The 12,890-nt window shown below is 45.3% G+C and overlaps 1 protein-coding gene across 1 annotated transcript in view; it reads right to left on the bottom strand.

Annotated features, from left to right (window-relative positions):
• Positions 1-244: 244 nt before the first annotated feature.
• Positions 245-12,890, bottom strand: part of LOC126537489 (uncharacterized) — a 59,678-nt gene continuing 47,032 nt past the window's right edge. Inside the window, exon 2 of the mRNA XM_055074293.1 lies at positions 245-3,121. Coding sequence (XP_054930268.1) covers positions 369-3,029 — 2,661 coding nt within the window. The 5' untranslated portion in view covers positions 3,030-3,121 and the 3' untranslated portion in view covers positions 245-368. The remainder of the gene's footprint in view (positions 3,122-12,890) is intronic.

The following is a 12,890-nucleotide window of genomic DNA, read 5'->3' as shown; positions in this document are numbered from 1 at the left end:
GCGGTGTTCATAGGACTTGACTTTCGGTTTCGTGACTTTTAGCCTGACTGTATTTGACTTATGTTTACTAGTTGACCTTACGGGTTCGTGTGTTTTATGTAATTTTTCCATCGTTGTTGCCCACTATCTCCTGAATGCAATATATTAAAGAAAGGTGCGGCTTCGTAGCAGGCAACTTCCTGAATTTCTTTCGGAGGTGTGAAAATTGCTTGCACTTTTTTTTGCAATTACAGAGGAACAGCGCTTATTACGGGACACTTTATTGAATGGACGTCCAAAAAAAGAAATTACGAAAAAAAAATGTTGCATGCAAAGCATGCAAAGCGCCAACGACGCTTCGTGAGAAGCATTCAGACAAACACGGCGGTCTATTTTTTAACCGAGAACGTCTGCCCTTGGAAGGAGAAGCTCTTGATAGGACCGCTTTTTCCGGCCACCTCAACACCAGCCGCGTTGAGCGTCTTGCGCACTTCATCCCAGTGCCATTCGCCCTTGGATAGTGTCTTCGCCAGCTTGCCCAGTTCTGCCGGCACGCGGAACATTGCTCCTGTCCTATCCACTTTCACGGCCACGTGGAACTTCTTGGGGAACCGCATTAGGCGACCCTTGAAGCGGAAGCCGTAGAAGTGGCTTTCCTTGTCCGCCTCTACCTTAGCTCCCATTCGTATCAGAGCGACCAGCAGCTCGACATACCTGAACCCTTTGAGCTTCTTGGACAGACTGAGCATTTCTCTGGGTATCCAGAACATCTTCCCGCGGATCTGCACCTGGACGCTGCCGTCATCCTTTTTCCCAACGTCGTTGACGCTGTATAACTTTCCATCCATGAGTATAGAGAGGATAAGGCCCTTGGGCGACTGGTTGACTTTTATTCCGTGCGATTTGAACAACTCAACGAGTAGCTGCATGACGGCGGCTCCCTTGCTGTTGGCGTATGATACAATCGCCTTGAGATCTTTCGGGATGTTAAAGGTCCTGTTGCTGATGTGTACAATAAGTCCCAGGTTGGTACCCACGCGGGACTTCAGAGATACTTCGTGCTTCATGCCATTCAACATTATGACGGCTTTGGTGCCCTTAATGGCAATGACCGCGCCATATCGGTTAAGGTCGGCTATCACTTTGGCCATATCTTTCGGCTTAAGTCTACTGATGGCGTCCACAAGGGGCGGAAGATCGTTAGGCACCCTGTATTCCTTGTCATTCAAAACGACGTACAGGCGGAGTGCGAAATTAAGCTTGATTCTTTCAGCACCCTTCTGTATCGTTTGCATAGTGCCATCGGGTCCCGGGACAAAAGTGTAGCCAACCAACTGCAACGCCTGCAAGAGTTGCACCGGGGTGATTTTCTTGCTGATCATCAAATCGTACATTTTGTCGGCATCCCTCGGCAACAAAAGCTTGACGCCGGCAATAACGAGGGTGGTCATTGGCCGAGCTTTCACGGGGATTGTGAAGTTGTTGAATGACAGTGCAGTGACCACCTTGTTAGCGTTGAGCACGGGGGAGACGCCGTAGTGGCTGTACAGGATCGAGAGTACGTCGCTAGGCATATTTTTCTCCTCGAGCACGCGGACTATCTTGGCCAAGTCCCTAGGTATAACATACTGCTTCCCGTAAAGCTTGAAACGTAAGTCGAGCGCGACCGGAAACGGAATGGTCTCACCGTTCACGACTACTCCTTTAACGATCCCGGTGTCCCTCTCAACATTCAGCGGTACGTGGGCGAGCTGCAAGGCCTGTAAAACTGCACCGACATCTAGTCCTTGCTTGGTCTCGAATATGCGCTCAAGGTCGGCCGGAATGCTGAAGGCCAGTCCACCTAAAGTAATGCGCGCAGACCCCTTTACGGGGATGTCGTAAGAATCTTTGCCGTAATTAGCCCGAACCACGTTTCTTCCGGAGGATTCCATGTAGCGTACGCCGAAAGCTTTCAGTAGCATCTGTATCTTGAAAAACTCGGTTGGATTGTTTTTAACGACGTTTAGGAGTGCCTTGATATCCTTGGGAAGGTCATACTTCTTTCCTTTGACGAAAACTGCACCACCCAAGGACTGCGTGAACGATTGTTTCTTGCCGAAAATTTCGAAGCTGGTAATTTTGCCCACACGGTCCACGGTGAACGTGGTTCCAAGCGGGCGCAATAAGGTTATCGCCACGGTAAGAAGGTTTTGATGAGTCCCGACGTAACCCGCGAACTGCTTCGCTTCCTGCGGTAGGTGAAAGCTTCTGCCGTCGATGTTAATTTTGTACCCCACCTTGAGCGGCCTCGGGAGCCGGACAACCGTGCTGCCAATAGTGACGCTGTTGATCGGTTTCGTGAAATCCGAAAACTTGGCGCCTTTTTTCACTAGGTAAGCTATTATGGTGGGAGAATGGTTGGGAAAGTTGAGCAACAACTCGAGAGCGGCATGCGCTTCTGTGCGGACGCCCTGCGAAGTGGGCGGTATGATGATGGGCTGGCTGACGTCTGGAAGCACGGTTTCCAACTTCGGCGGGGTGAAGCGAACAGGAGGTGGAGGCAGCGGCTTCGGCGGGGTGGAGCGAACAGGAGGCGGAGGCCGCGGCTTCGGCGGGATGGAGCGAACAGGAGGTGGATGCCGCGGCTTCGGCGGGGTGGAGTGAACAGGAGGTGGACGCCGCGGCTTCGGAGTGCTCTTCTTCTTCCTCTCGTTCCGCGGAGGCTCAACCTTGGAGATCACCAATTCCAGCAGGATATTCGCAAGCTCCGGGAACTTCTTGAGGGCTTTCTCTACTTTATCCTTTACGGTGACCGGCACCGCGACCGTTCTGCCGTCAAACTTCATTTCGCTCTTCCGGACGCCTGGTCTGACCTGCTGCAGCACGAGTGCAATTTCGGCGATGATCTTGGCCCGGGGTCCTTCCTCGGTGGAAACTGTGTTGTTGCGCACGTAGACGACGCGCTCCGCGCTGCAGTGTGCAGGGCACGGGCTCAGGCAGAAGCCCGCCTCAGACCCCGTCCACAGCAGGAGCAGCGAGACGACCAGGAGCGTGGAGAGCAACCGCATTGTCCTCGTCGCTCACCGCCAAACACGTCACCGAGAGTCGCTGGCAGTCTAGGGACGTCTTGAACTTCCTCCTGCGCCCGACTCACTTTTTCCTGCGAAGAAGCAAGCATTGGCAGTTTATTATTATTATTTCTTTTTCAAGTGACGCAGCGGACGTGCGCGTCTTCTGCCAAAATGTTTTAGGCTTACGCACAAAAGTGAATTAGTTTTTTTTAGATATTGTTCCTTCTGCTCATTCTTTAGTAGCCTTAAGGGAAAATTTTTACCTGAAACAGTATTCACTACGTATTTCCCGGCGTATTGTAACGTGTTTCGTAGGGATCGACATTACTCGTCCTGGAATCAGAAAGGTGGTGGCGTCTTTATCGCTGTAGATAGCGCGATAGCGCGATCCGTCAGTTGGATCTAAAGCGCGATCACGATGCTGTTTGGACAGACATGCGCTGTCCACGTGGTGAATAGGTGCGACTTGGTGCATTCTATGTAGCACCTGACGTAGCTCCCGACGCTTTTGGTCTTATCCTGGCATCAATTGAAACCCTTATAATTTCGCATAATAACCGCGAAGTACTAATTATTCGAGATTTTATTGTACCCGGAATTTAATGCAGTCATGATGTTGCCTGTCAGAATTCCTTTTACATTTCTCAAAAAATGCCACTCCTCGCTTGACTTTATCTCTTTAGATTCTCTGCAGCAGTTAAACTTCACTGAGGACCCAAATTTTGATGTAGTTACCGTCGTGCGTAGCAATGCCTATCTGATTGCGCCAGACAAGTTGCACCTTCCTTTAATTATTTCTTTAGCTCTTGCAAAACAGAGCTTCAACTTGACCCTTCGAGACTTAGCTGGTCTGTACCAGTATTTGAAAACACTGGCTATTCCTTCGTGAATGGGACAGCTGATGTTGACTGCATGCGCCATCTTAGGCATAGACCTAAGCAGGCATAGACCTAAGGCATAGACCTTAGACATAGACCTAAACAGGCGTCCAAGCCCATTTGGCGCATCAAGCACATGGGGCAGTTCGTGGCAGGCTCTGTGGGAGTTCTGTACGTCATTCCACTTTCGTGTAAAAAGTACTTTGGGCAGACTGGACGTTTCCTTAACACCCGCCTCCGGGAGCACCTTCATCTATCAGAAATTCAACCGGTGGAAATCTGGCAGCGCATGGTATAATTGGCCAATACAATCCTCTGTTTCAGAAAACTGACGTAGTGTATAACAATTGAAGCCACATCAACCGCGATATTGTAGAAGCTTACTTTGTGCATGTTAACTCAGGCGCATGCATGACCCAGACTTCTATCGCTGTGCGTGATGGCAAGATAGGCTGACACACTTTCATCACTTGTACGAGTCACATGATGCCATTCTGCCTATATTTAATCTCTTGCGTGGAAAGAAAACTAAACCTTTCGGCCTGCGCTCGTATCGTCTACTTCTTCTTTACTTCGTCCTGGTTGCACTGCCCACCACTAGGAACATGTTCAGTTGGTTAAAACATGTTGGCGGGCTAGTTGGTCAGAATCCCTGGCAGAGTGTAGAAGCACGACTGAACGGAGGACGTAGAAAGAAACAGACGCACAGATACAGCGCTGTGTCTGTGTATCTGTTTCTTTCTAAGTCCTCGTTCAGTGGCACTTCTACACTCTACCATGGATGTTCAGTCGCTAACTCACCGCTTGTGGCTGGGAGTGGCGTTCACGAACGCATACTCCTACCGTATGGGAATGGCCGAGAGCCCGATGTGCGACTCCTGTGGGTGCGAGGAGACCATCGAGCACCTATTGTGTACCTGCCCTCGCTACGATGTCCAACGCCCCTCTCTGCGGGCAACTTTACGCAGACTGGACTGGAGATCTTTCACCGAGTCAAAGATACTCGGACCGTGGCCACACCAGTCACTGGCTCGAAAAGCGATTCGTGCACTAGTGCGGTACTTGAAGTGCACGGGCTTAACAGACCGTTTATAGTGTCCTTGTGTATGGTGTCGCTCCCACACGTACTCAGTGCTTCCTCTCTCCCTTTCTTCCTATTTCTATTCCCCTTTCCCCCACCCCCAGTGTAGGGTAGCAAACCGGTTGCTGTTCTGGTTGACCTCCCTGCCTTTCCTACCCTTGTTTTCTCTCTCTCTCTCTCTCACCCAGCTTAATAATAAATAAATTACGGGGTTCTACGTGCCAAAAGCACGATCTCATCATGAGGCACGCCGTAGTGGGGGACTCCGGAATAATAAGGACTACGTGGGGTTCTTTAATGTGCACCGAAGTCTAAGTACACGGGTGTTTTCTCATTTAGTCCCCATCGAAATGCGGTCGCCGTGGCTAGGATTCAATACCGCACGCCCAGCTTCCTGTGTTAATTTAGCGCTGTGCTCTTCCAACATTGCTGATGACTTCGGAGAATATTTCCATTGTGCTTTTGGTCGGAAAGATGCTTTCTGTGTCAAGTAACCTTCCTTCCCACTCTGGTGTAGTGTGTATGCTATCAGTCAAGGAAGACCTGAGTTTCAAGTGCATGAAGCACCTCAACCTATCCCTTTCTTGTGGCGCCGAAAGTATCCTTCCCGCACTTCTTCAGACGTCTGAAAGCATACTTGTACCTGTTTCTACAGGCGTCTTCAACAGATCCCTAAAGCCGAGTAAGTTTCTTAGCGCTTGGAAAGAAGCACGAGTAGTGCCCGCACACAAATCGGGTGCTGAAAGTGTACTTACTAACCACCGGTCTATATATATCCTTTGCGCGGCGTAAAAAGCGTTTGAATCTATATATTATTCCCTTCTTTCTGTTAGTGCTAAGAACCTTTTGATAGATGAACTGTACGCTTTTGTATCAGGGCGCTCTACAACGAACGACTTTATCGCGTTAATGACCCATGCTTCCAGTGTGGTAGATAACAGGGGCCCCCAATTCGACGCTATTTACTTTTACCTAGGTAAAGCATTTGATGTAGGTTCTCATGAGCTCCTCCTTGCAAAGCTCCCACAAATGGACACAATATCTTCTTCTATTACTGCCCTAGTATCTACTTACCTAAGCAATAAATCGTGCTTCGTCGGCCTTAATGGAAAAGTCAGTTATGAGGTTACTTGCGGAATTCCTCAAAGAACCCTTTTTGACCATCGTCTCTTCCTACTGTTCATAAATGACTTTTCTTCAACAATTCGAAACTCTTCATTCCTTCTACATGCTGACGTCTTAAAGCTATTTAAGAATTTGAAGTGTTCAGGCCTACATTGACCTTCAAAAAGCAATTTGTTTTCCCCTTCACACTGGTGCGGAAGCAATAAGCTACTCTGAAGTGCTTCCAAAACTATGCTATAAGTTATGCGTGGGAAATGCAGCATCTGCCATTTTTATACACCATACGGGGTGCTCCATTGCCCAAGATTCATGAAATGAAAGATCTTGGTGTGTGCTTCAGAAAAAAAAAAACATTACGCTTCACTTCACAAGCTAAATATACAAAACAACGTGCCATTCGCGCTTTTTGGTATTGCAATTCGTATGTCGCGTGATTTCCCCTTCCCCGTTGCCTTTCTGAAATTCTGTTGTACTGTATTGTGTCCCTTCCATTACTTGAGTAAACCTCTGTAGTTTAGGTGGGAATGTACAAATCATATTGTGACCTCATTCAGCGCGTCCAGATTCAATTGATATCTATATTCAAGCACTGCTTCTGCCGTTCTGGCGACCATGGTCCAGTCCCCTGAAATATAAATCAACTCACACCTTTAAAATGAAGATGTATTGAGTGAGACCTTCTGTTCCTCTATAATGTGGTCTATGGCATTATACATGGTCCAAAACTTCTTCATCATGTGCAATTTTCCGTGCCGCAGAAGTGTACCAGGCAGCATTACATATTTTCTGAGCGGCGGTGTTATATTAAAGATTGCACTATGGCTCAACTCCAAAAAACATGTGGTAAATACGCTGCCTGCATTGACATATTTCAGAGTTCATTTCCTGTGTTTTGTGTATATGCAGACAATCATGTTGTATGATTAACTTCTTTTACGCCATCTTAATATTTTCTGTTTACCTATTTGTTTCTCTCTCTCACATTGCTTTGCCTATCAAATTTGCCTTCTTTGTGCATTTTGTCTCGCGTATCATTATTATAATTATTATTATTATTATTATTATTATTATTATTATTATTATTATTATTATTATTATTATTATTAGTCGGCGGCAGATTTTTGCCACAGCCTGACGTTTATTTTCTGCACAGGCGCTTCAAGGGAATGCAGACAAGGAGCATGCGTCGTACAGCCCGGGTCATCTAGCGATCGTCTGTCAGCAACCAAGAGTGATAACCGAAAGATGTTCACGCGGCGATTTTCAAGCTAGTACAAGCAAGATCGCCTCCCCATCGACCAGCCAGAGCACCAGAGGGCTCCTGTTCGTCTCAGCGCTGCCTTTAAAAGCCTGGACTAACTCCGGGCCTTCTGCAGTCGGCGGGGGAGATTTTTGCCACAGCCTGACGTTTATTTTCTGCACAGGTAGAGTGCTTTTCTCTACCTTGTCTTTAGTTTGTTTGTTTTGTTTCGTTTCTTTTTCTTTTCTTTTTTTTTTTCGCCGCCGACTGCTGACTGCCGAGTGTTAGTGTGTATTGTTGCGTTGTTATGGATGACGGTGATGAATGCATTGTGTGTCAGAAGGCGTTGCCTGACGATGGCCGTTATGTTAGATGTATGGACTGCAAAGAGCCATATCATTTGGGGCAGAACTGCGCTGGCATTGCTCCAAACACGTTCAATACGATGGGACCACAAAAACGAGAAGTCTGGATGTGCAACACCTGCCGTACTAACAAAAAACGTACTGGCTCCAGTTCGCAACAGGTGCCGCAACCTACGGACTAGCAGCACTTTTAGCGGAGATAAAGGACGTCAAACGAAATGTGGAATCGCTGCCAGAGCTCCACGCGAAGGTGGATTCCCTGCTTCTGTTAAAGGCAGAATTCACAAGGCTTTGTACAGTGGTTAACGACGTAGAAGAATCCGTGAAATTCCCATCTGCACAATGCGATGATGCTGTCGAACTACTTAAAGCTGATAAAGAATAAGTCTCCGCTTGCAGGAAAAAAAGTGCAGCAACTACAAGAAAAGGTGCTCGCCCAAGAATCATTGATTCATCAACGGCAGCAAGGCCTAAATGATTCCGAACAACATAGCAGGAACGCCAACATGGAAATTCATGGCTTGAAATCTAGAACAGATGAAAACCTGACTGAGTTCCTTGATGAGCTGGCCGAGAAACTCGAGCTCGAGAAGCCTCGTAATAGGGAAGTGGCGGCTATTTCTCGTCTTCCAAGCAAGAAGCCATCTCCGCCGATCTTAATACGATTCGCTTCAATTGCTGTTCGGGAACGCTGGTACGCAGCGCGAGGCAAGCTGCAGAGCCTTTGTGAATCGGAATCATTGGACCAGCTGTATTTCAATGAAAATCTGTCGGAGTTCAACAGGAGGTTATTTTGGTTAGCAAGGAACACAGGCAAGGAAGCAGGCTACAAATTCATATGGATAAGAGGCGGCAAAATCTTCTCAAAGAAAGACGAAGCCGCAACACCCCTTCGAATTACTTGCGACTCGAACATCCATAAGATAAAATAACTGATCGATCATTACCTAGCACACTAGAATTTCCAGACTTTGCCACGTTTAAGGCAAATTTTGGCCGAAACGAAGATCATGAATTCACGTTGATAAGCTTTAATGTTCGTAGTCTCCGCAAATATTGGGAACAATTCAAGATTTTAGCAGAAGAATCTATAAGTTTTGTGGATATATTTATTCTCTCCGAGATAAATGCACCAGAGTCCTGTTTAGATACGTTCACAGTGAACGGTTATCGTGCCAGTTTTATTGTATGCCCGGTACGCCGTGGAGGAGCGATCACTGTCTTTGTGAGTGAAAAAATACAATGTTTCAGCTATTGACATTACATTTATGCATGCGGAATGTTTGGCTCTAAACGTGAATTTATTACACGCGGCTTTTACATTATTCGCGGTATACAGACCGCCATCTGGTAGCATGACAAGATTTGTAATTGAACTCGAGGAAATACTTCTCAGGTACAAAGATGCTGAGTTGTTCTGCTTAACAGGTGATTTGAACATTGATATCTTAAGCACAAATAATTTCTATTTCAGATTACCTATCCTCACTTTCAGCCTATGGAATTGAAAACACGATCACTGCCCCCAAACGTGAAGATTTCTTGAACGGTCGTCAAGTTAAGTCATGTCTTGACCACATCGCTGTTCGTGTGCCGAATCGCACTTTGACCTCATGTATCATTTCTCAGCGGCTAGCTGATCATTATTTACCCGCCTGTCCTTTTTCTCCTCAGTCTGGAACTACTTCATCAAGTTTCAGTGATGTTAATAAGATACCCGTGTCAATAACAGATGAAAGAAAGTTGGATGCATTAGTGGCACCTTTTCACTGGGCAAGTTTAATTGCGGACGATTCAGCAGAGGTAGTTCACTCAAAGATGTGCCGTAAACTGGACGAGCTCGAAAAAACTTGTTCGCGAAAAGTTACGCGTAAAAAAAAGGCGGAGTCATGATTGGCTTAGTCCTGAAATTTTACGGGCAATCGCGAACAGAGACAAACTTTGGAGCCGTTCCAAGCATGCTCCTAAAAACGCAGGCATTCGCTCAGATTACAGAGCCTCCAGAAACAAAGTTGTAGCACTTATTCGATCAGCTCGACAGCTGTACTTTCAGCAGCAGTTCAAACGAGCATTTAAATATCCCCCAAAGATATGCTCACTGATTAACCATCTTCGTAGACAAGACATGAATGTGCCTAATTTTGATGTTTTAGTAAAAGAGCCTGTTTCAAAAGCTGATAGTTTCGATAAGCATTTCACGCTCGCAGCTGAAATGGCTGCGGCTCGACAAGGCATAAAATGCACTTTAAAAAAATCTTTCTCAGCTTCCGCATATCTTCCTAAGTTATTAGAGGAAAATCTTGCCAGATTAATGTTTAGCTTCAAGCGGACTAAGGCCTCTAGAATAGATGGCTTATCGGCGGCACTGTTGCAACGGCATTTTGACGCTCTTTGGGACATTATGCTCTTTCTGGTTGACAATTTCTTAGAACATGCCGTCTTGCCAGAAAAGTTGGAGACCGCTATTGTAAGACCACTGTTCAAGGGAGGTCAGAAAAACGCAGTTGAGAACTATCGGCCGATCTCTGCTTCGCCGATCTTTTCCCAAATACTAGAGAAATTTCTATTTGAACGCATGATGTCCTTTCTAAATAAATTTGCTGTCCTTTCAAACCGTCAATATGGTTTTATCCCAGGAAGGGGCACCATACGTCTTCTGGAGGAATTTGCAGACTAGTTGTACGAAGCATTTGAGAAAAACTCGCTTAGCTGCGCTCTCTTTCTAGACGTAAAGAAAGCTTTTGATACGGTTAACCATACTATTCTTTTAGAAAACTGTACTTACTAGGCTTTCGAGGTCCCTTTTATGCAATTCTCAAGAATTTTTTGAGTGGTCGTTCTCAAATTGTTAGTTTAAACAACCAATCAGAATATAGTAGCAAGCTGCCTGTGAAGGCTGGTGTACCACAGGGATCCATTATATCCCCACTACTCTTTAATATATATACAAATGACTTGAGCGCAATAACTTCCAAGTGTTCAATATTTCAGTACGCGGACGACACTGTTTTGCTCACAATACATATAAACTACGAGACAGCAGTTAATATGTTGCAGGAAAACGTGAATCATGTAATGAAATTGTTTGTTGAGAACGGAATTTGTGGGAACACACAGAAAATCAAAATAATATGTTTTAGAAATCCGCTAAAGACAGCCCTTATAGACAAACAAGTATTTTTACATGATCATAATTCTCTCTCTTGTCGTTACGAACCCGTTGAATATGTAAATTCGTACAAATATCTCGAGGTGATTTTCGATAGCAGTTTATCATGGCATGACCACATGGCTTACGTTTGTACCAGGCTACGGAAGGTTTCATGGTTACTCTTTTATATGAGATCTTTGGCTGCAATGTATGTGAAGAAAACTACAATTTATGCACTTGCGTATAGTGTTCTTAAATGCGGAATCGCCTTATTTGCGTCATGTCGTTCCCGCTGGCATTACCGAATTGATGGCATCTTAAAAAAACATGTTAAAGAGCATTGCGTATAATTGTCATATCCCATCCGAGGCGGACATTTTTCGCTTCATACGTCTTCGTTCATTCCATTCTCTTTTCGTACAAACTGTTGTTCATCGCCACTTTTGGAATTCAGACTTTTTAATTAAATATTATCCTAACCGGAAGTTGCGAAAAACCATTCGATATTATGTACCACGGAGCGTAACAAGGTATGGAAAGGCAAGACGGTGTGCTTATGTGCCGGACATCTTTAATGGGTTACCAAAAAAACTTTTTGCTGTAAACTCTATGCGGAACTTAAAAACGCATTTGAGAACATTGTGTTGATTGTTGCATTCTTTTACAGTTGTGCTTAGAAGTATGAGATCATGTATATTAAGTTTTGTTTCCTTGGGGTTAGCACTGATGTCCTTGGTACTTGTTTTGTGATTGCCTTGTTTTTCTATTTCTTCAGCTGAACCTATTGTTCCTTTCAATAAATGTTCTGTTTGTTGTTGCCATTTTGTTACCTCTGCCGTGTACTGCCGGGCCCAGTCCTTCAAGCCTCCTGTTGGCTTTGACGGGCCTGAACCTCTCTGTATCCTCTACAAAATGGCAATTATTATTATTATTATTATTATTATTATTATTATTATTATTATTATTATTACTACTATTATTATTATTATTATTTCAAGGCTAGTGCGCATGGAATCATTCAGGGTGCCCCCCTTCAAGAATACGATACGCAAAACTCCATAAGCAGAAAACTACACATTTATTGCCTTCTACCGGTGCTAACATACGAAGCGGAAACTTGAAAGTCAGCAAGTAAGCTTGCAAAAACGATAACCGCACCCCAAGCAATATAACGAAAAAATACAGGGTGATCATTTTTTTAAGTTCTGCGGCTTCTTTCACCACCTTCGAGACTACACACGGCGCGAGTGCTCAAATTCCTGACGCGTTAGGCGAGACAGCCGACAGAGTACCGACGGAACAACGACCTCTACAAAGGTGCAGCGCCAACCACAGTCATGTGACGTTCATCGCGTTTCATTAGACAGCGCTTCCCCATTCGAACGATGAGATAAGATTGGGACCTTGTGACTCCGTGCGCCCAGGCGGCGACTGTTTGCGCCTTCTTTTTCAGCTTGTGTATTTTGCATAATAACTCAACAGTATATTTTGTGTTTCTTCATTTATATCCCCTCATTATATCCGCATTAATTATTCCCATGGGTGATGTTACCGGACGACTATGTGCGAGTCAAACATGTCCTTATTATGCCTCTGGCACACGAAGTCATATCCGTCGCTTGCTGTCCTTCGCGTTGGATATCACCGAGACAAGCACGATCTTTATTTCTGTAACGCGGAAAAATTTTCACCTCAGACAAACAACTGAGTAATGAACGATGCACTCAACTATGTGCGAGAGGTTTGGGAACCCTCTGAACTGAGCTTATTTGTCATCGCTGAGTGGAACATTCGATAAATGTCCTGTGGAGGTCATTGTACGCGAACAGCTCAGCTGCCACGTTACTGTATCTGCTAAAATAGAACGTAAAATAATTATTTTATAATGCGTCAAACACAGGGCATTGTATGTTAAGTTAACGCCAGCTAAAAGGTGAAAGCTTACAACATACAAGACTCTTATTTTACCCATTCTTGAGTACGCTCATAATAGTTGGGACCCTTTTACTCGGATTAAT

This window comes from Dermacentor andersoni, chromosome 4 (assembly GCF_023375885.2).
Source record: "Dermacentor andersoni chromosome 4, qqDerAnde1_hic_scaffold, whole genome shotgun sequence".
Classification (NCBI taxonomy): Eukaryota; Metazoa; Arthropoda; class Arachnida; order Ixodida; family Ixodidae; genus Dermacentor; species Dermacentor andersoni.
The sequence above is the reverse complement of the archived record's forward strand: the minus strand, read 5'-3'. Positions and strand labels throughout refer to the sequence as shown.